Source organism: Hirundo rustica, chromosome 27 (genome assembly GCF_015227805.2).
Source record: "Hirundo rustica isolate bHirRus1 chromosome 27, bHirRus1.pri.v3, whole genome shotgun sequence".
Lineage (NCBI taxonomy): Eukaryota > Metazoa > Chordata > Aves > Passeriformes > Hirundinidae > Hirundo > Hirundo rustica.
Window position 1 is genome coordinate 3,664,721 of NC_053476.1, and position 23,134 is coordinate 3,687,854.

Consider the following 23,134-nt stretch of genomic DNA (forward strand, 5'->3'; position numbering starts at 1 on the left):
GGCCCTGCTGCAAGGGATGGAGCTGAGCCAGGGCTTGGGGACACCCAGCTGGGAGAGGCCACCCCAGACTGGCACCAGCGACCCCCAGACTGGCACTGACCACCCCAGACTGGCACTGACCACCCCAGACTGGCACCAGCGACCCCCAGACTGGCACTGACCACCCCAGACTGGCACTGACCACCCCAGACTGGCACTGACCACTCCAGACTGGCACCAGTGACCCCCAGACTGGCACTGACCACCCCAGACTGGCACTGACCACCCCCAGACTGGCACTGACCACCCCAGACTGGCACCAGTGACCCCCAGACTGGCACTGACCACCCCCAGACTGGCACTGACCACTCCAGACTGGTACCAGTGACCCCCAAACTGGCACTGACCACCCCAGACCGGCACTGACCACCCCAGACTGGCACTGACCACCCCAGACTGGCACCAGTGACCCCCAGACTGGCACTGACCACCCCAGACTGGCACTGACCACCCCCAGACTGGCACTGACCACCCCCAGACTGGCACTGACCACCCCAGACTGGCACTGACCACCCCAGACTGGCACTGACCACTCCAGACTGGTACCAGTGACCCCCAGACTGGCACTGACCACCCCAGACTGGCACTGACCACCCCAGACTGCGGCCCCAGAGCCGGGCTGACCCCGACACCAGGAGCAGGAGGTCGAGGCCGGCTCGTTCCCGGCAGCTTCCCCGGGAATGCGCCAGGTTGGAGAGACAAGAAACGGGCATCGGCTTCCTGAGAGGATCCAGCACAGGAAGGAGAGTTCTCCGTGCAAAGAGGACGGGATTGGGAAGAAAAGGAGCAGCAGCAGCTCCACGGCAGCCTGGAGCTGGTGCCGGGAAAAGGGAAAATAAGAGAAATTAAACGCCCCCTAAAGCCCCTGGGTGGGTTCAGTGCACTCTGCGTCTCACAGAACTTCTCCTTTTTTTCCTCTCTGCACATCAGGCATGAACCAAGTTAAAAAAAAAAAACAAAAAATCCAAACCAACCAACCAACGGCAACAACAAAAATCCCAAACCCTACGAATTTCCAGTGGGAATTCCGCAAACAGCATCGCTGCTCAGTGCCGGGAGCCGCCGGTCCCTGCACGTCACCAGCAAATCAAAAGTCAAAAATATATCTTATATATTTAATTTCTCTCCCTTCCTTCCTCCCACGGCAAAGCTGGGTAAGGCAGGATCTCCCCAGGTGGAAAAGCATCACCTTGTGCAGGTGCAATTTATTTAAATTTATCTCTCTGTATAAAAAAAGAAATTAAATCCTGTTAGTAGCAACAAGGTCTCTTGGCCCCCTCCCAAAATTCCCCTCCCCTGTAACGCTCCAGAACTGTCGGCTCTAAAATTAAATGTTTTCCATAGGAAAGGCCTATTCAGGGAGGAGGGGGGGGAAAAAAAGAAAAAAAAAAAAAAAAAGCTGATAAATAGGTACCTTTGTTTTATTCACCTCTTTTTAAGTCTCATTGAAATGAACAGCGCAAGGGTCTGTGGGAGGAGAAAAATCCATCGTAAACACTTCCTTGACAACAACAAAAATAGAAATCCGCTCGTGGAAATGACACGGGAACACCTGGAAAACCTCGAAGGGCCGAGATGCCACCGACCTTGGCAGGATGGGCAGCACCAGCCCAGGATCCCGGGGACAAATCACTCCCATCTGGCGGCAAATCCCGCCAGGTGTTGGGGTTTTTTGTTCCCTTTATTATTATTTTTTTTTTTTTAAATTCTCGGCGTGCTCTGGAAGTCACAAGCGACAGAGATCCCTGTTTTTCAGGGAGGTGTTCTCCTCGGCTCGTAAAAGAAAAAAAAAAAAAAGAAAATGAAGACCGAAAAAAAAAAAAATATTCCGAAGAAAATCCCGCTGCCAAGTTGCAGCAGGAGGGATGCAACACCCAGAGACCCTTCCCAAAAATGAGCGTGCTCAGGCTGCTGTCGCAGGGGACAGGACTGGCCCCGGGGCAGAGGGAAAACCGGACGCTTCATGGAAAGAAAGCAACATCAGAAAAAACGGAACACACCCAGTGTCACATCCCACTGCTGGGATAACCCAGCCAGGTGCCTCTGCGGCGATAAATTCCCCTCGTCATCTGTTTCTTCTTAAGGAAATGGGGAAAACAAACAGAACAACAACAACAGCAACAACGAGACCGCTTTGGGAAGCGGCAGCCTTCCCCCAGCCCTCCCTGTCCCACTGGCAAACTCTGGCGCCCAGCTTGGGGAAACGGCATTATTTTAGAAATAAAAAAAATTCCTCCTTCCTTCCACTCTTACTTTTCCATCAATCCCCTCCCCTCCTGGCTCAGTTTGCTGCGGGGTTGGGATTATTTTTTGTGCACTAACCAAGCACGGGAAGCCAGTGGGGACCCTCTGGCAGCTCCCGAGCGAGGGAGGGATGCCCGAGGAGCTCTGCAGCAGCTGAAATGCGGACGAGACCTTGCTCTGGCCAAAAGAAAAAAAAAAAAAAAAAATTAAAAAAAAAAAACCAACCAAAAAAACCAAAACCAAATCAAAGTCCTGTGGCTAAAAGGAGGAGAGGCAAGGGGGAATCTCAGTAGGGAACCCCCCGGCCCCGGCCCCCCCGTGGAGGCACTCGGCCAGGCCCTCGGAACGTCTTCCCGTAGGAAGTCGGCGCCTGGGTTGGGGCACCCCAGCTGTGAGCCGTTCCTGCCCCACTGGAGCCGGCCGTTCCCGGCCCCAACTCGCCGTAGCTCTGCATTTTGGCCTCTGGATGTACCAGCACGTTGTTGTTGCTGCTGCTGCCGCCGCTGCTGCTGCCCTCGGATTTGGCGAAGGATTGCCCCAGCGAGTGGACGGCGACGGGGACTCTGGCGAAGCGCAGGTCCTGGTCCCCGGGGAACTGCACCGAGCCCGTGCCCTGGTAGCTGCTGCTCTCCCCGAGGTGGCTCACGGAGCCCAAGAAGGTCCTGCTGCTTTTCCCCAAGGCTTGGGCAGAAGGTTCTAGCAGAGTCTGGCCCGCATCCAGCTCCTCGGCACCGAAGGCCCCCTCGGAGCCGTCGGCGCTGTAAGTCCTGGCGGGGTGCGAGCGGCCGAACTCCGGGGCTGGCGGCTCCTGCGCGGCGCGGCCGAGCGGCTCCGGCTCCGCCTGCGAAAGGAGCTGGAGCAGCGCAGCCGTCACGGCCGGGTTCAACTCCTGGGCTGCGCCGCAGAGATCCGCTTCGGGCACGGGAGGAGGCGGCGGCGGTCCGGGGGGCTCGGGGGGTCTCTTCTCTGGTGGGACAATGCCGGGAGGACACGCTGTGGAAGGGTGATTTCCTTTAAACACCGTTTCAAACAGACACAAAGACATTTCTAAGCAAACCAAAACCAAATCCCTGCCGAGGCCGCCCGCTCTGGGATGCTCTGGGAAGAGGCGGAGGGAGAAAGAGAGAGAGAGAGAGAGAGAGTCTGAACGCTGGCTTGGGAGATCAACGTTCATTAACAATGTTCGTTAACGCTTTCGCCCCGGCCCTCGCGCACCCGAGTCGCCGGCAACAGCTGTCCTAACACCTGGGCACCCGCGCGGGGAATCCCTGCTCCCGGATCAAAGGCTGACTCCGAGCGGGAGGCAGATGTGGAGCCAGCCCCAGCTCCCCTCGGTGCCGGAGGGACGCGGCTCCGGCTCCGGGGGCCGCTCACATCCGGGATGTGCTGGATGGGACAAACGCAAACCCGAGCCCAGCAGGCAGCTGGCAGCTCCTGAGAGCCCCCACGGCCCCCCAGGGCAGCCGCTCCTGCCCCTCCCAGCCACCCCAGCCCCGACCTCGCAACAGAGTCCAAAACAAGCTCGTCCCCCCCAAACATTGGTACAGACTGTCCTGAGCACCAGAAAATCCTTCTGCTTCCTCCCCCCTGCCCCTTCAGCCCCGATTTCCTCCCAAATCAGGATTCGTTTCCCTCCTGGAAGGACAAAGGTCCGTCAGGCCCGGCCCCACCCTGCTCTGCCCCAGCCTGGGAGGTGGGAGAGGGAGCAGAGCTGCAGGTGACACCGCTGCAGGTGACACAAACCTGCAGGTGACACCGCTGCAGGGAGGTGACACAAACCTGCAGGTGACACCGCTGCAGGGAGGTGACACAAACCTGCAGGTGACACCGCTGCAGGGAGGTGACACAAACCTGCAGGTGACACCGCTGCAGGGAGGTGACACAAACCTGCAGGTGACACCGCTGCAGGGAGGTGACACAAACCTGCAGGTGACACAAACCTGCTCCACTCCCAAAACCAGCCCTGCCTCCTCTGGAGCAACACACCTGAGCTGCCTCCTCTCTCTCCCTCTTCCCCACGGGGGAATTACAGGCGATGGAAGAGCCCACGGACACCTCGTTGGAATCAGATCCTCAAAACATTGGCAAAACTGGTTATTAAAAAGGTCAAACTTTATTGTGAAAACCAGTAGTCTTCCAGGACCACCCCTCCACCCGTATCCGTCAGTCCACTTTGAAAACTAGATCGTATCGAAATCCAGAAAAATAAAACAATGGGAAAAAAAACAAAACAAAACAAAACAAAAAACCAAAAAAAAATAAAACAAAACCCCAAAAACAATCTTCAGGTTAAATTTTGTAAAAGCCAAGCTGATCTGGGGAGGGGACAGCAAATCATTCCAAAGAATTATCAACAGAGAACAACGGCATCGAATTCCATCTGCTCTACAGTAACCTAGTTATCGTCCAGGACTAGGGCAACAACAACAACAAAAAAAAAAAAGAAGAGGGGGGAAAAAAAAAAAAAGAGGAAAAAAAAAACCAAAAAGAAAAAAAAAAAAACCAAAAACCAAAAGCACGATCACAACTGGCTCGTGGTGGGCGGGTGTTGAAGGCACGAGAACACAGCACGTTCAGCTACATTGCAGGAGGTGGGATCGGGCCAAAACAGGCTCCCCGGAGAGTCTGAGACATACTCAGGAGGCGCTTCTACAATTTGGTGAGGTCGTCACAGGCTGTTGCTAATAAATTCAAAAAATCAACAGAAACAAAACAAAACAAAAAAAAAAGACATGGAGACATTTACACTCACCTTTGGAAAGGAAATCCGAGAGCTCGCTGACACAAGCGGGGTTTTTGGGTTTTTTTTTTTTTAAAGTCTCACTATAAGAAGCAGCGGTTTTGGTTCATATTCAGGAGCTGCTGAGGGCTCAAAAATCAGCTCCAGGTAGAACTGGGCGTTTGTGGGTGCTCAGGTTTTACCTACACAGCTGCCACTATCCCTCCCTTCAGCACTCACCGTTATTTCAGCTCTTTAAAATCATCTCTTTAGGTTGATTTATTTATTTTAATTTTTGAAAGAGGCCCAGGGAGGGGATGGTGAAAAAGAGCCGGGAAAAAACGCAGAGATGCAGCAGCATCCTGTGCAAAAAAACCCCCCCTCCCTGGACGTGCAAACCGATTGCTGGGGGAAGGTTCGAGGATAGAACTGACCCCTCCAAACTCCCCTCGCATTTTTGGGCAAACCCCAAAACCTCCAATTCGCCTTCACTGCCCCGCTCTCAGCGGAGATTTTTTTAGGGTAACATTCGCCTCTTTGAGCTGTTTGCAGCTCTCCAACCTCCTGAGCAGTCCAGCACTTACCGCAGGGAGGGGATCAGGCTTTTTCCTCCCGCTGTCCGACCGCATCCTACCCCTTCTTTCCCTCCTCCCATCCACTCCCCTGCTGCCTCTTTCCCACCGCTCCAAGCTCTCATTCCCGGCGGCTCGACCCAGCCTGGGTCTCTCCTCGCTTACGGGTGCTCTTTTATTTACCTGTGCTCTCCTCGGGATGCCTCGGCGGGCTTTTCCTGGGCCCCCGCTGCTCGCTGCTCTTCTCCCCGTTGCTCTCCTCCAGGTTTATCCCAGGCTCCTGGCTCTTCACGAGCTGACTCAGCAGAACGGCCAGCACGTTCTGCATGTCTCCCTGAGCGCCGCCCGCCTCCGGGCTCCGCCGCTCCTCCGGCACCTCCGCCGGCGGCTCCTCCGCCGCTTCCTCCGCCGCCGCCGGCTCGTGGTGCCGCGCCGTGGCCTCGGTCAGGGCCGTGATGGACTGGTTGAGAGCCTCCAGCTGCTGCTGCATCTCGGGGTTGGAGTGGACGTTGAGCAGCTGGGCCATCTGCGGCACGCTCAGGTCGGTCTGGCTCTGCAGCAGGTTCAGGAGCACGGCCAGCTCGCTCTGGTTCAGCTGCTGCGTGATGTCGCCCAGGCCTGCGGGGCACACACACGGGGAGAGCACCAGCGGGGAGGTGAGGATTGGGGGCCTGGCATTGCACGAGGCAAGGAGCAGCCCTTCCCTATGTCCCACAGCAAGGAACTGCCCTTCCCTATGTCCCACAGCAAGCAACTGCCCTTCCCTATGTCCCACAGCAAGGAACTGCCCTTCTCCACGTCCCACAGCCATGAACAGCCCTTCCCCACACCTCAGAGCAAGGAACAGCCCTTCCCCACAACTTAGAGCAAGGAACAGCCCTTCTCCATGTCCCAAAGACCATGATCCACATCTTAGAGCAAGGAACAGCCCTTCTCCACGTCCCACAGCCATGAACAGCCCTTCCCCACATCTTAGAGCAAGGAACAGCCCTTCTCCACGTCCCACAGCCATGAACAGCCCTTCCCCACATCTTAGAGCAAGGAACAGCCCTTCTCCACGTCCCACAGCCATGAACAGCCCTTCCCCACATCTTAGAGCAAGGAACAGCCCTTCCCCACATCCCACAGCCACAAACAGCCCTTCCCCACGTCCCAGAGCTGTAATCCACATCCCACAGCAATAAAAAACCCCTTTTCCACTTCCTAGAGCCATGAACCCCATCTGACAGCAAGGAGCATCCCTTCTCCATGTCCCATAGCCGGGAGCACCGGCTCCCCACGTCCCACAGCCACGATCCACATCCCACAGCACTGAGCACCCCTCCTCTGTGCCCCACAGCACTGAGCACCCCTTCTCCACACCCCACAGCACTGAGCACCCCTTCTCTGTGCCCCACAGCACTGAGCACCCCTCCTCTGTGCCCCACAGCACTGAGCACCCCTCCTCTGTGCCCCACAGCACTGAGCACCCCTCCTCTGTGCCCCACAGCACTGAGCACCCCTTCTCCGTGCCCCACAGCACTGAGCAGCCCTTCTCCACGCCCCACAGCACTGAGCAGCCCTTCTCCACGCCCCACAGCACTGAGCACCCCTTCTCCACGCCCCACAGCACTGAGCACCCCTTCTCCACGCCCCACAGCACTGAGCACCCCTTCTCCACGCCCCACAGCACTGAGCACCCCTTCTCCACACCCCACAGCACTGAGCACCCCTTCTCCACACCCACAGCACTGAGCACCCCTTCTCCACACCCACAGCACTGAGCACCCCTTCTCCACACCCACAGCACTGAGCACCCCTTCTCCGTGCCCCACAGCACTGAGCACCCCTTCTCCGTGCCCCACAGCACTGAGCACCCCTTCTCCGTGCCCCACAGCACTGAGCACCCCTTCTCCGTGCCCCACAGCACTGAGCACCCCTTCTCTGTGCCCCACAGCACTGAGCACCCCTTCTCCACACCCACAGCACTGAGCACCCCTTCTCCGTGCCCCACAGCACTGAGCACCCCTTCTCCACACCCCACAGCACTGAGCACCCCTTCTCTGTGCCCCACAGCACTGAGCACCCCTTCTCCACACCCCACAGCACTGAGCACCCCTTCTCTGTGCCCCACAGCACTGAGCACCCCTTCTCCGTGCCCCACAGCACTGAGCACGCCTTCTCCGTGCCCCACAGCACTGAGCACCCCTTCTCTGTGCCCCACAGCACCGAGCCCCCCCCTGCCCGTGCCCCCAGGCCGGGGGATGCCCCGTGAGGAGGATTTCGGGACGCGGGGCCGGCGTTGCCAGCCCCGGCTCCGGCGGCACGGCAGCAGCACCCCGTGGTTCTGCGCACACACTGCACCCACGGAGCCGCTGCTGCGCTGCCCCCACACCTCCCCAGAGCACCCGGCTGCTGCCAAACTGCCCCATGCCAGGGTTTGGGAAGCGGGGGGAGCCCAAGGGCACCAGGCTGGGGTGGGGAGGGGGCAATGACGAGCATGGCAATGGAAGCCCCGAGCAGGGAAATCACAGCTTGGCACCTCCCAAAATCCCCAGGGACACAAATCACTCCCTCCTGCACCGCGAAGGTTTCCCAGGACGGGGCTGAGCTGCTCTTTGGGATGCAGGAAGGGCGTGTTCCCTGACACAGCACAAGGAATTGGGTCAAGCAGAAGGCAATTCCTTGCTGGGAGCTGGCCTGGGATCACAGGGCTCTGTCCTGACCTGCAAGGATCCAGGTTATCCTAAAATACACCCTGGGAGTGGCATCACCTCCCTTGGCAGCCCAGTGACAAGTGACAAGGGTGTCCCTTCACACCGACAGCGACGCTGGAACTTTTTGGGATCAAGGGCGCGAGGGATTGGTTTCAGCAGCTTAAACTGGAGCTTCTCTGGCTGGCAGGCAATGGAAACAGGACATTCTCTTCCCAGCTGTTTGTTAATCCAAGCACCACCTTTTGTCCATCTGCCATGTTTCACTGAACACATGGATTGTGCATTCCCTGGAGCAAGAACTGTCTTCCTCGTTACTTGTCAGCGCAGCATTGGACACAAAGGAAGCCTCAGCCCCTGCCTGGGTTTCTGCAAGGCTCCTACAGAACAATCAGGGCAGCTCTGTGGAAATCCACATTTCTCCACTCCAACTATTCTTTGGACACACGGAGGACTGTGGTCACTGCTCGGAGCAGTGCACAGCTCCAGGTCCTGCCAGTCTGGATGATCTTTTCTGCAGCAAAGTGCAATAATGTTCACTTTTGCCCACCAGCCCGGCACTTCCCACACCTAAATTTTCATATATTGTACTAACAAGATCAAACTCCAGCTCATTTGCACACCCCGGACATGGCTGCACCTTCCAGCCCATGATTCCTACTTGTTCCTCCACTGGGCTGAAGTGACTCAACAACTCCTTTCATCATTCAACCTCTTTTAGAGCTAATAACACAGCTCAGAACAAATTCACAGTCAGCTCATCAGTGACTTCTGAAGACCAGACAGAACCTTCTGCGTCTTCACAGCAGAGAGGGGAAAAAAAAAAAATAAAATAAATAAAAGAAACGAGGACAAGAAGAGCCTGGAACGCCCTTCCTGCAGGATTAGAGGTGAAACAACCAGACTGGCCTGAAAACAGACACAAACCTCCCACAGCCAGGAAAGGAACCTTTTCCAGACCCAGGTGGGCACTGACCTACTGCATCTGCAGCACCAGGCTCTGCTTTGAGCTGGGCAGGCTGGGGGGGCACAGGACTGCTGCTGTTGTTTTTCACAGTGTCTGTGCTTGTAACAGAGGTAGTTTCTTTCCGAGAAACTTTTGATACCGGAGGCTCCTCCACGGCCATCCCGCTCTGCCGCTGCCGCCGGCGCTTCTTGCTCCACAGCTCGTGGCAATCCTGCCAGTGGGGGAGGCTGCAAGAGAGAAACCAGGGAAAAACGTGGCAGGGAATCCTCAAAACACACAGGTGGTGGTGTCCAGAGGAGCTGTGGCTGCCCCTGGATCCTTGGAAGGGGGAAAGGTCAGGTTAGAAGGGGTTTGGAGCAGCCTGGGATGGTGGGAGGTGTCCCCTGGTCGTGGCAGGGGTGGCACCGGGTGGGATTTAAGGTCCCTTCCCACCCAAACCATTCCATGATGAGAGTTTGTAGATCCATGTGATGTTGCTCCTCTTTTACAGATGGAGAAACGAACTCAGGAAGGGAGATTGGGAAGAAATTCCTCCCTGTGAGGGTGCTGGAGGGCTGGAATGGATTTCCCAGAGAAGCTGGGAAGTGTCCAAGGCCAGGCTGGAGCAGCCCAGGATAGTGAAAGATGTCCCTGCCCACGGCTGGGGTGGGACTGGATGAGTTTTAAGGTCCCTTTCAACCCAAACCATCCTGGGATTCCACAATCCCTGACTGCAGCCAGAACATCCCAGGAAGGGGCAGGTCCTAGAGCCAGGAAAAGCAGTGTGAAAATCATTTACTGCACACCGGGATCTCACTGCAGGAAACACAAAACCAGCGAGTGCACAAGCTCTGGGAGCATTAGGAAAGGCCCTTCCTGGAGAAATGCTGAGGCAAGCAGGGATCTCAAAAGCTGTGGCTGCATTTTCACACAGAGCGGGCAAAGTTTTATCATCTGCTTGATGGGAGTGGGAGAAAATTGAGTGACGCTGCTCAACCCTGGCAGTCAATTAACACACGGCCTTAATGAGGCCTGAGCAGCTCTCCAGGCCAGACACAGCGCTGTGCTACACCTACTCCTGCACATCTTCCAGCAGAGCTTTAGAGCATCTCACAACCATTAAACCGGGCTTTATAAACCCAGCCTGCTATCAGGCACAAAAAACCCCCCATTTCCTCAACCACACGGCCAAACACAAGGGCAGAGCCGAGAGAAAAACCCGAAAAATCTTTAATTTTGACTGAAAACCACCACCTTATCTCCTTCCCGAAGCCGACAGTGGGGTGATGGCAGCTGGGACTTACTCTGGAGGTGCCATTTTGCTGAGGTCAACGTCCTTCAGGAAGTCACTGTGCAGGGCCTGCTCTGCTGTGCAGCGCTTGCCGGGGTCCAGCGTCAGCATGTGGTCCAGCAGGTCCAGGGCAGAGGAGGGAATGCTGTGGGGACAGTGGGAAACGGGGATGAGCTCGTGGAAGGGGGATCCACGCAGCCAGAGGTCATTGCTGTGTCCAGCAGGGCAGGTATGGGGCGTGGGGAGTGGCTGGAGCTGGGCCTGGGAGGTTTAGGTTGGATTTTGGGAATGGTTTTTTTTTTTTCCCCCCAGAGGGTTCTCAGGCATTGGAATAGCTCCTCAAGGAATGGGCACGGCCTCGAGGCTGCCAGAGCTCCAGGAGGATTTGGACAACGCTCTCAGGCACAGAGTGGGATTTTTGGGGTGCCTGTGCAGGGCTGGGAGCTGGACTCTGATGATCCCGCGGGTCCCTTCCAGCTCAGGACGTTCCATGACTCCACAATTAGCTCAGAGCTGAGGGCTGCTGCCCCCGGGTGCTGCTCCAGAGCCAGGACACGGCTCCATGCGCTGGGAGCGGAGGAAGCAGCGACTGGAAGGATTTTTTGGGGTGTCTGTGCAGGGCCTGGAGCTGCACTGGACGATCTCCTTCCAGCTGAGGACATTCCATGACATCCCCACTCCGATTTTTTGCCATTTACAAAACTCCCACAACCAGAGCCTGCCCCAGACAACACCTCCCTGGAGACTCCACGGAAAACTCCCAGGAGAGCTCCCAGGGCAGCCCCCAGCGCCAGGGCAGCTCTCTGGAGGCGCAGGAGGAGTTTGGAGAGGGGCCAGGAGAACTCACAAGGAGAACTCCTCGCGCAGGCGCCGCCGGTATTGCTTCTTGGGCTTCATGGTGTTGAAGTAGGGCAGCTTGATGACGTCTGGCCACACGGCCGGGCAGGGGCTCCCACAGAGGCGGCTGGCGAGCAGGAGAGCACAGTCAGCCGGGTGGAAATACACCCAGCAGGAGCACAGAGACACCAACCCCCCAGGAAAACACCTTCCCGAAAACAACCCCGCTGCAGGAATGACCCAGGGCTGGGCACAGCTCAGGTGAGGGGTTAAATAATAATAATAATAATAATAATAATAAAAAAAAGGAGGTATTAGGGAGAGGGGAATGTTGAGCTCGAGTTTATAAACCGCTCAAAACAATGAAATTTTATTTTTGCTTGCTATTGAATTTGAAGATCTTAGCGTTTCTTACTTTGTATTTTCCAGACTCACTAAATTTTAGTGGTTTTACAGTAAAGGTGGTGAGGTCCTGGCAGAGGCTGCCCAGAGAGGTTGTGGACTTTACACCCCTGGAAGTGTCCAAGGCCAGGCTGGACAGGGCTTGGAGCAGCCTGGGACGGTGGAAGGTGTCCCTGCCCATGCCAGGGGTGCCACTGTGTTACCCTGGTTTTTCTGAGCCTTTTGATCTTCTTAAATGGAGTCAGATCTTTTTAGTCATTGTACAATATTAAGAGCAATTTTCTACCTTTCCCACAGATGTAACATTAACAAATCCTTTGTTTTTCATTCTCTGTCCTTTGTTTGCATATTTCGAACCCGAAAACAATTGTAACTGACAATTGGTCTGGCCACTGAGGCTGAGGGGTGGAAACCCCAAAAAGCCAATCTTCTGCTGGACCCACAAATGTATAAAAAGGAAGAAATAAACAAAGGAGCTCTCTCTTCTCTCCGCTCTCTCAGCTGGGAGCTGGATCGGAAGGACCTCTGCGAAAATCTCTTGTCTGCGTGTGACACCACTGGATGGCTTTGGAGGTCCCTTCCATCCCAAACCATTCCAGGATTAAAACTCTCAAGTGTGAGAAGCAAGCCAGGTTCGTGATTTTTTGGACTCAGCAAACAGCAAAGGGCACATAAATCAGCAGCCACACACCTGATGGAGGCGTGGACACCTGACTATTCCCATCTGCATCCCCAGGAATTTACTGAGGGCACATAAATCAGCAGCCACACACCTGATGGAGGCGTGGACACCTGACTATTCCCATCTGCATCCCCAGGAATTCCTGGCCCTGTTCTCCAGGCAGGTTAGAGAACAACGGGGGGCTCTCTGAACTCGCTGCCTGCGAGCACGAGCGGCTCCTGCAGCACCTCCCCTCGCGGACATGCGTGTGCAAAGCTTTACCTGATTAATTCAAGCTGAGCCAGTTCCAGATTGGCTTGAAAAATAGGCTTCTTTGTAAACAGTTCCCCGAGGATACAGCTGGAAGGAGGAAAAGCGAGAGGTCACGACACCAAACCCTGGGGGACGAGCGTCTGAACCACGCAGCTTCGCCTGAGGAGGGTGATTTGCATCGGGGCTTGTAGTGACAAAGTGACCTGTGTGTACGGAGTCCCCAGCCCTGGGCTCCTGGGAATCACCTCCTGCAAGTGGCTGCTCCTGCAGGAAGCCCCTGCCACGTTAACTCTTTGCAGGGAAAGGAGGATGCGTCAATGTGAACGAGAGAAAAGAGCCACAGCTCTCATTCGTTTCAGCTTTTGTTTGGATTTTCAACTCGCCCCAGCTGCCCGTGGCTGTGAGGGCCAGCAGAGGAGCTGGGTTTGTGCACACACGGCTCCTGGACAGCTGGGAGGGGAGGAGAGGAGAGAGGAAACACCTCTGACCCCTGCAGCCCTCAACACCTCTCCTTAAGCCACCAGGAATCAGGGCCAGAAGTAGCTGGGGGATGCAGGCACCTGGCTGGAACGGGAATAACCCCACGCGTGTGGAACAGGAACTGAGCAGCAACCGGGCCTCACAGTCAGTAATTGGGATTAATTACTGGTTTCCCCAACTCCTCTTTGTGTTATAAACCCTGCTGAAGTTTAGCTGGGAACATCCCAGTGGGAAGTGCACGCTCTGGGGAATCCAGCCTCAGTTCTACTGCTGAATCCTCCAGTCTCTGCTTCTGAATCACTTGGAAAAATGTTCCATCTTTGTGGCTGAACTGCCCAGACTCCTGTTCCCCAGGCTTCCTGTACTACTGAAACTTCCTGGAACCTGAAATCTCTACTTAAAAAGGTTTTAGCTGAGGGGGAAAAAAAAAAAAAATCAGCAGCAACTTAAAGAGTTTGGAGAGAAATTCTCTAAAAAGCACACTGAAGGACTGAGCAGCACAGGGCAAATGTGTCACCCCTCTTATATCTCTAGAGTACATCAATATCAGGTTGGTTTGCATTTTAGAGGAAATTCTATTCTTTACCCTCCCTCATCTCAAAACCAAGGAAAACCTCATCCTGGGAGTTTTTCCAAAGTGGTTTTAACGAGGGGACAGACCCCAGCCCCTCACTGCGAAGGATTCCTGCCTCACCCTCACACTGTGTGTCACTGGGACACATCCAGCGGTGGGAAGCAGCACAAACACAGGAGCAGCTCCTCTGGGAACGCTCAGGAGCTGAGCACTGTGATCCTGCCTCACCCTCACACTGTGTGTGTGTCACTGGGACACATCCAGCTGTGGGAATTGGCACAAACACAGGAGCAGCTCCCCTGGGAACGCTCAGGAGCTGAGCACTGTGATCCTGCCTCACCCTCACACTGTGTGTGTCAGTGGGACACATCCAGCTGTGGGAAGCAGCACAAATGCAGGAGCAGCTCCCCTGGGAACGCTCAGGAGCTGAGCACTGTGATCCTGCCTCACCCTCACACTGTGTGTCAGTGGGACACATCCAGCTGTGGGAATTGGCACAAACACAGGAGCAGCTCTTCAGGGAACGCTCAGGAGCTGAGCACTGTGATCCTGCCTCACCCTCACACTGTGTGTGTCAGTGGGACACATCCAGCTGTGGGAAGTGGCACAAACACAGGAGCAGCTCCCCTGGGAACGCTCAGGAGCTGAGCACTGTGATCCTGCCTCACCCTCACACTGTGTGTCAGTGGGACACATCCAGCTGTGGGAATTGGCACAAACACAGGAGCAGCTCTTCAGGGAATGCTCAGGAGCTGAGCACTGTGATCCTGCCTCACCCTCACACTGTGTGTCAGTGGGACACATCCAGCTGTGGGAAGCAGCACAAACACAGGAGCAGCTCCCCTGGGAACGCTCAGGAGCCGGCAGCAGAGGCAGGGGAGCAGAGCAGGACTCACCCACAGCTCCACACGTCGATGGCAGGGGTGTAACGCTCCTCGCCCAGCAGCAGCTCTGGGGGTCGGTACCACAACGTGATGACTTTGTTGGTGTAGGGACGGCTGCAAAGTTAAAAAACAAAACACAAATAAAAACTCAACCCAAGAGCCATAAAAGGCTGAAAATTGCTCGTTTTTATCTCCCAGCTGCACTCACACCTGCCAGTGGCAGCAGGGGGGTTTCGAGTGTCTGCACTTCCAGAGCACCAGGCTGAGCTAAGAACAGCTGAGGGGGTACCGTGGATTTTACAGGAATCAGGACTTGCTGGAGGTACCCCAAGACTGAAAAGACCCTCAGCAGGCTGCCACCACTGAATGGTGACTGATCTTGGAGCAAAACCTGCTCCAGGGCAGGTCAAAGGTGAGCAGAGAAGTTTTGGCTCCTTCTGTGCCGCTCTTCTAACAAAAAAATTATTAACACCAGCCAGGAGTGTATTTGTCCAACAGCTGGAGCTGGATGATACCACTGGAAATAATTTGTCAGGACTCCCAAGTGAGGGATTATGTGGATAACTAAGAATAAAGAAGCTCATCCCACCCAGATGAAGCCTTTCCCCTTCCTCACCTCTCCTCCGAGCTGTAGAGTCGGGCGAGCCCAAAGTCTGCAAGTTTGATCTGCCCACTGAAAGACAAAAAAAACCACATCCCCTGGTTTAAATCACAGTTAAATCAGAGAATTATGGAATGTACTGAGCTGTAAGGGACCCATCAGAGCCCAACTCCCACTTAAACCCCAGTTACAGGGTGAGGAAACCCCCCCTGCAGCAGAAAAACCTCACAAAGCAACATTTGCAGGAATTACTGCTGGATATTCCAGGCTTAACTCCCCACTTCTGACAGAATGCTTCAAGTAAATACAAATTATAAAGCAAACAAAAAAAAAAAAGCACAAAAAATTCAGTGCCATCTGTATCACAAACCCTTCCCAACAGGTCAGCGTCCCAGAGAATTTTTTTAGGTGGATGTTCAGACATTTGGCTGTAATTACGGACAAGATTCTTCTCACAGCTCCTGCTCCTCGTGCACACACCCGAGCTGAGGACAGCACTGGGTGCTCACAGCTAAACCCAGGGAAAAGAGCTTGGAGACGTGCCCAAGGTTACCTGTTGTTCAGTAAGATGTTGGAGCACTTGATGTCTCGATGCAGGAAATTCTTTTTGTGACAGTAATCCAGCCCCTCCATTAACTGTTTCATGAAAGACTTGATATGGTCCTCTGAGAAATGCACCAAGCCAGATTCTAGCAGCCCCATTAGGTCATGGTCCATGTACTCAAACACAAGGTAAAAGGCACCTGGGGTAAGGAACAGAGAAATGGTTGGAAACAAAAGGAGAGGCATTAAAAAGAGGAGGAATGAAAGGAGATGCAGTTGTTCAAAGAGTCTTTATTGTGCACAATGCTGCTGGAGTTGTTGGTTTTGTTGTTTTTTTTTTTTAACAGTCCTGTGCTGTTTTTTTTACTGGGTGTCCTTTACCCCAAAAGGGATAAAAAAACACCCCCAAAACAACAAAGTAGCCTCACCAAGCTGACATTTGAAATTAAACAACACTCAACATAGATTCCTCTGAAGTTCTGGCCACGTTTACCTCCATGCCTTGGATAATTTTTTTTTACTAGAGAGTTTGCCGAAGGATCACTGCCATGCATGGTTTGAACTCGTGTTTGGGTTGCTCCCTTCTCTCTCCTGGAAGAGAAGGTCCCAGACAAGAGCCAGTGGGATGCTGGAATTCTCTTTTCCCACAGTGACTGAGGACAAAGAACTTTTCACACTATTAGTTAAATTTGTTGCCACTAATCAGTGTTAAAAGTGACCCTGCAAAGAGCTGGGGTTTTTTGGGTTTTTTTTCCTAAAGACTGCTCTCCTGTGACTCTGCAGGAATGCAACCATGCTTTGATCCAGCTGGAATCTGTCCTTTGAGGTGAGGCCAGGGCCAGACCCAACCTCGCTGGAACCGCAGGAGGAACACGCAGAAGCAAACCTACCCCAGAGCCCAGCTTTACACTAAACCAAGGGGCTGCACTGTGCAAACCCTGGGAACTTGGATTTTAATACACAGCAACATAAATGGGGCAAGATGGAGGATTTGGGGGGTTGGCCAAGTCCTTCTTCTTCACTGTTTTTGGTGTTTTTTTCCTAATTGGTTGAAAAAGATCCCCGCTGCAGACATTGGGCAGCCACTTATTGGGTTAAAAGTATAAATAATAGAGGTATCATCTCAGTTTCGGAGAGTTTATACTTTAAAGAAGACCTTGGAAAGTCACAAAGATCCATTTTCCACCTTGCTAGCTAGAGCTCCCAACTCCTGAGGCCGCGCTACAGGCAAGAACTAACAAACGCCGAACCCCAACACAAAAACCGCGTCTCAATCCCAGAAAAGCGAAGAAACCCACGCCGCATCACACCTGAGGTGTGAACCCCTGACAGCCACCCGTACCTTTGTCCTTCTTGAAATCCAGTGCATCTTGCTTGTCCGTGACGATCTCCTTCATGTTGACGACGCTGCGGTGGATGAGCTGCCGCAGGATTTTGATCTCGCGGATGGCCGTGATGGGGAATCCCTCCTTCTCGTTGTCCAGGCGCACCTTCTTCAGAGCCACCAGCTCACCTGCCGGGGCACAGCGGGCTCACAGCCTGCTCACCTGCACTCCCAGGGAAGCTGGGAGCAGTGAGAACGCCCACCAAGGGACAGCAGAAGCTGCTTTAGTTACCTCCCAGCTCGTTTTAAATCGCTCTGCTAGGAGCTCTTTGTGCTTTCCCTAACCTGCTGCAGCAGAAACGGAATTCCATTTACCCCGGAATTTCCTAAGCTCTGCTGCAACGAAGTCTGACAATTTTAAAAAGCAGCCGTCTCAATCTCCCCAGCAGGCATCAAACCACACCCCAGGGCACGGGATCCCGCCAGCAGAGCAGGAACCCGGGCACCGAAATCAACATCGCAGAGCTCCTGCTCTCCTGCCCCTTTCTGGAAAACGCCTCATGGAAGAGCTGATCCCATGCCTTTGGTCCTGCAGGTCACTGAGGAGCAGCACTGCAGGGAGCACAGCACACCCCCGACGTGGCATTTACCTGGAGCCACCCTCACCTGTGTCCTTGTCCTTGGCTTTGTACACCTGCCCGTAGGTCCCTTCTCCGATTATCCCGATGATGTCGAACTTGTCCACGCAGCGCTTGCCCCAGTCGCTCTCCGTCTGTCTCCTCTCCCCGTAGCGAGGACAACAGATTCTGCGGGATGCAACAACTCGGTGAGATGCCTCAGCGTCATCCCACAAACAAAAACAGCCCCCCTAAAATGTGTTCATCCCTAAAACCCAAAAGGAAAGCTCAGGCACGTTGGCTTTGCACTCTGAGAACTGGAAATGTTCAGTTTAACGTATTTTTGTTGTAGAATCCCACTACAGGCACCGCTGGACGGAAATATTTTCCTGGATGGCATTATCACGCTAGAGCAGGACAAAAAAAAAAAATGAACATCTGGGATGTTTTGCAGGATGCTGGATGTTTGATTTTTATTTAAAACACTCTGTACGAAACATCCGGAGATTTTTGCTCCCTCAACAACCGCCTCTATTCGTTATCGGGGGAAGTTGTGAATGCACATAGAATTGTGGAATCCCAGAGTGGTCTGGGTTGGAAGGGACACGAAATATGATCCAGTGCCACCCCCTGCCATGGGCAGGGACAGCTTTCACCGTCCCAGGCTGCTCCAATCCCATCCAGCCTGGCCTGGGGCACTTCCAGGGATGCAGGGACAGCCACAGCTGCTCTGGGCAGCTCCAGGGCCAACACTTCCATCACGAAGAACCCAAATCTCCCATTTGGAGCAAACAACTTCTGAAAGCAACAAGAGCTTTACACAGAGATGCTCATCCATGTTTATCCCAGCTAAATCAAAGAGAAAAGAGCTTCTGGGGTAGGTGCGGCTGAAGATTGGAGATGGCACACTCCAGCAACTTCTGCCATTAATTCTCAAATAAATGGGGCAAGCTGCCTTTAGCTGAGGGCCCAACCGTGAAACAACCCACAGGAAATCAGTCATTACACTGAATAATACAGAAATAGGAACTTGTTTTCCCCCTCATCTCACTTCCCTCAGCACAACACTCTCAAACCAGTCCCGAGGACCCAAGAAACTCAAAGATTAAAGTTAAAAATAAAATTTAAAAAGCAGTCAGCCTTACTTTGGTCTCTTTTTGAAGGGTTGCTGAGGTGGTGTGACTGCCTTTGGTTCTGGGGAGTCGGGAGGAGATGGGTCCCCCCCAGGGAGCTCTGGGGGGAGCGGGAGGTCCGTGAGTAAGTGTCGTGGTCTCTGCTCTCTGTCTTTCTTCACAGGTTTTGGAGGAAGAATCTCTTTTGGACTAAACTCCGAAAAGTTAATACAACACAAAAGTCAGAGCCGGTTAAACAAACAAAACAAACAACAAAAGCTACTGCAGGACAACAGCTCCGGTTGGCAGCGTGAGGTTTGAGTGTCGAGAATTCGGCAGAGCCAAATGTAAAACGAAACGGCTTTAAATTTATAACGCTAACACACCAGGAGAGAAAAGTGTCGGAGTGGAGCACGTGGGGGAATGAACACAGGTCTGCGCTGGAACTCGCTCAGTTTGCACAAAGCAGTACCAGTAATTGGGAGTTTCCTGTGAGGCAGCTCAGGGCATCAGCCAGCACCCACTTTCTGACCTTTACTTCCTCTATTTACTCCACTTGTCACCATGAAATTAAAGCGCTTGACTTGGTGAGGACCACTATAAATACAGACCCGGAGTTCAACCTTCCTCCACGAGAAACTTTTAACCTCTCAGCAAGGACTGGAGCGTGGCTTTAACTCCCAAATGCCGCCCAGGAACCAAAAGTTGATTTTTTTCCATCCAATTACCAAGGGCATCAGGAGTTTGGTTTAGGCTGGCAGGAGCTGCATGAGCAGAACCTACTTTCTCTTTCATGTATTCAGCGAGGAGAATTCCTAGGCTGGAGTAGTCACGAATTCTCCATGCAAATCTCTGCCTCGCCAGGAAAAGAAGAAATAATTTAAGAGCTCCAAACAGCCCTTCCCAGGTCTGTTTTTAGAGCAGGGAGAAGGTTTGGTGTTTGTACCATCAAGTCTAACACTTCAGAATAAATGAACTGATGGAAGTAGGTCGTTTTCCTAATTATTTTATTAGACGTTGCCTAATCTGCGCGACAATCTTTTGTGAAATCTACTTAAGGAAGGTGGAAGAGAAAAACCACCAGAAATGGGAGAGGCAGATGGGCTGAAACTCTCCCCTCACTGACAGCCAAATCCTTAGGAGCAGAATGATCGTGTTCAAATAGCTACAGAGAATCACACGGAATTGTTAAGGCTGGAAAAGGCTGAAAACCCATGAACACTGCCACATTTACCACTAAACCACAAAAAGACTCAATCCTTTTGTCCAGACACCCCTCAAAAACAACTTCTTTGTAAGACCATGGTGAGAAGGGCAAAGGTGTGTCTGGAGAGTGAACCTGCAGCGCTCAGCTCTTGCCTTTTTACCAAAAAAAAAAAAAAAAAAAAAAAATCCCATTTTCTTGCCTTTTATCTGTTCAGTTCTCTATTTGCATGTCAGCACTGGGTTCCTCTAAGCTCAGTTCCCCCAGGACACCTGGGCTGGTCTCCAGGGGGAGGAAATCAAACAGAGCCCTCAGAGAAAAAGGACAAGAGCGAACCAAGAACACAACAAAGGCTCCTTGGAGCTCCTTTCCTCCTCTCCTCTGAACCACGGGGGATGCCACCCCAAAACCAGCGGGGACGCCACCCCAAAACCAGCGGGGACGCCACCCCAAAACCAGCGGGGATGCCACCCCAAAACCAGCGGGGACGCCACCCCAAAACCAAGTGGGGAATGCCACCCCAAAACCAGCGGGGATGCCACCCCAAAACCAAGTGGGGATGCCAGCCCCAAAACCAAGCGAGGATGCCAGCCTCTAAAAAACCAAGCAGAGATGCCAGCCCCTAAAAAACCAAGCAGGGATGCCATCCCAAAAACCAAGTGGGGATGCCAGCCCCTAAAAAACCAAGCAGGGATGCCATCCCAAAAACCAAGTGGGGATGCCAGCCTCTAAAAAACCAAGCAGGGATGCCAGCCTCTAAAAAACCAAGCAGGGATGCCAGCCTCTAAAAAACCAAGCAGGGATGCCAGCCTCTAAAAAACCAAGCAGGGATGCCAGCCCCCAAAAACCAAGCGGGGACGCCAGCCTCTAAAAAATCAAGCGGGGACGCCGGCCCCCAAAAACCAAGCGGGGATGCCGGCCCCAAAAACCAAGCGGGGACGCTGGCCCCAAAAACCAAGCGGGGACGCCGGCCCCCAAAAAATGCCAGTGGGGATGCCAGCCCCAAAAACCAAGCGGGAATGCCACCCCAAAACCAAGCAGGGATGCCAGCCCCCAAAAACCAAGCGGGGACGCCAGCCCCCAAAAACCAAGCAGGGACGCCAGCCCCCAAAAACCAAGCAGGGACGCCAGCCCCCAAAAACCAAGCAGGGATGCCAGCCCCCCAAAAACCAAGCGGGGACGCCAGCCCCCAAAAACCAAGCAGGGATGCCAGCCCCCCAAAAACCAAGCGGGGACGCCAGCCCCCCAAAAACCAAGCAGGGATGCCAGCCCCCCAAAAACCAAGCGGGGACGCCAGCCCCCCAAAAACCAAGCGGGGACGCCAGCCCCCCAAAAACCAAGCGGGGACGCCGGTCCCCAAAAACCAAGCGGGGACGCCGGCAGCCAGGTGAGTGCTGTGCTCCCAGGAAGCTGCACAAGCTCCGCATCAAACCGGGCCAAAGTTTGTAAAAATTCCTCCTGAACAGCTTTTCCTCCTCTCCTGGTGAATCACCCAGGCCTAAAAGCGTTGCAGGAGGTGGTAATTCTGGAGAGGATGAAGAGTCTCCACTTGAACGAGGTGTGTTCTGTCCCTGGACACTTCAAAGCCGAATTTCCAACCCTGCATTCGCCACGGGCTTGGGGCTGGAACGTTCCCCAGGCTCAGCGAGGACAAAAGTCCAGTTCAGAGAGTTTTTGCTCATAAAAACGAAGGCAGCTGGGGAAGGGTGAGATTCTGCACAGTCAGGGCTACCAGACTCAGCAAAACAAGTGGGATTTCCCATCCTTTTATTGGGAAAAAGTCACACAGAGCCGTTTACTGAGCCCCAGCATCACCCTCATCGCCCCAGCCTCGAGGTCAGGGATAAAACACTTTTACAGAGTTAAGCCACACTTGGGTGGTAAAAAAAAAAAAAAAAAAAAAAAAAAAAAAGCAAGCCCTGGGTGTGAGTGGTTGAAAAAAAAATAAAATAGAAATTGTCAGGACAACTTCTGGGATTGGAAAGGAGGAAACACTGCATCAGGGTTTGCTTTGCCTGGCATTTGGGCTGGGAAAAATCAGCAGGCAGCTCAAAGCTCCTGCTCGGCACAGAGACATGCAAAAGCAGTAATATTTGCTGAACAACACCACACAGCTCAGGGAGGGCACCAAACACACACCAGCCTCACTTTCAGGTTGGAGGCAGTGAGAACATTTCCCTGATTGCCATCAATACCGGAATCACACAGGAGAATAAATCCAATTATTCAGGATACGTAACACGGCCACCACAGCGTGATTGTATCGAGCCAGAACTGTGGGATACCACACTGGTCACTAAAAATGTGCTTTACTCCCCGATCCCAGCACCCCAATCCCATCCTTAGTGATGGCTGGGAGGATACAGGAGTTTTTAGGAACTACAGGCTAAGCAGATCAAATTAAAAAAAAAAAAAAGTATCGCTGATGATCTTAAGTTAACAGCACTGCAACATACTAACAGCTAGAAAAAGAAAGAAAAAACCCAAATATTTGTTTGGTGTTTGTTTTTTTCTCTACTCCATTCTGGATATTCTGCTCCTTTCTTCTCACCAGAAGAAACCCCCAGAGTGGAGTTTTCAGACAAGTTCATCACAACCACCCCCAGCCCAGCCAGGGCTGCAATGACAGGACAGAGCCAAGTCTGCACGTTTTGATCAGAAATGATCAGGAAATAAAGGTGAAGCAGGTGCAGTTTCACTCATTTTTAAACTTTTTCAAGCAAACAATGATATTGCTTTCTCAAGCAAGAAAGGATTGTATCAATTACTCCAGAATTAAGACAACACTCAAGTTAAACCAATGCTGGTTTTTACACGTGGGCATGGCCTGTGTGGCTGGTGAACCTGGAACAGAAAAAGCTCTGGTTTGTGTTCTTGTATTTGAATTGTTAAGCTTTTTCCTGTTCTTTGAGTACAAGTTCCTAAAGAATTAAGCAAACAACAACAAAGTAATCTTAAAGTAAGTGTGCGAACAGCTCCAACACAAAGAGAGGCAAAAATCCCAGATCCACGTCCCATCCCCGTAATAAACACGAGCAAGGAGTTGATGTGAAACCTTCACCAAGCAGCAGCCAAACCTCTCGTTTCCCACAGAGGTAAGAGGCACCAACCTGCACGA

The 23,134-nt window shown here is 53.2% G+C and overlaps 1 protein-coding gene across 2 annotated transcripts in view; it reads right to left on the reverse strand.

The window, feature by feature from the left end:
* Positions 1-1,437: 1,437 nt before the first annotated feature.
* Positions 1,438-23,134, reverse strand: part of CDK12 (cyclin dependent kinase 12) — a 29,939-nt gene continuing 8,242 nt past the window's right edge. The window contains exons 3-14 of one of the 2 annotated variants that reach the window (XM_040087131.1): positions 18,846-19,022; positions 17,750-17,889; positions 17,102-17,272; positions 15,770-15,959; positions 15,232-15,288; positions 14,628-14,729; positions 12,687-12,764; positions 11,352-11,468; positions 10,518-10,649; positions 9,244-9,461; positions 5,758-6,192; positions 1,438-3,276 (exon numbers count right to left, since the gene is read on the reverse strand). In XM_040087131.1, coding sequence (XP_039943065.1) covers positions 2,570-3,276; positions 5,758-6,192; positions 9,244-9,461; positions 10,518-10,649; positions 11,352-11,468; positions 12,687-12,764; positions 14,628-14,729; positions 15,232-15,288; positions 15,770-15,959; positions 17,102-17,272; positions 17,750-17,889; positions 18,846-19,022 — 2,524 coding nt within the window. In that variant the 3' untranslated portion in view covers positions 1,438-2,569. Of the gene's footprint in view, positions 3,277-4,389; positions 4,965-5,757; positions 6,193-9,243; positions 9,462-10,517; positions 10,650-11,351; positions 11,469-12,686; positions 12,765-14,627; positions 14,730-15,231; positions 15,289-15,769; positions 15,960-17,101; positions 17,273-17,749; positions 17,890-18,845; positions 19,023-23,134 lie in introns of those variants that run through there. The other variant, XM_040087132.2, reaches the window with a different exon arrangement.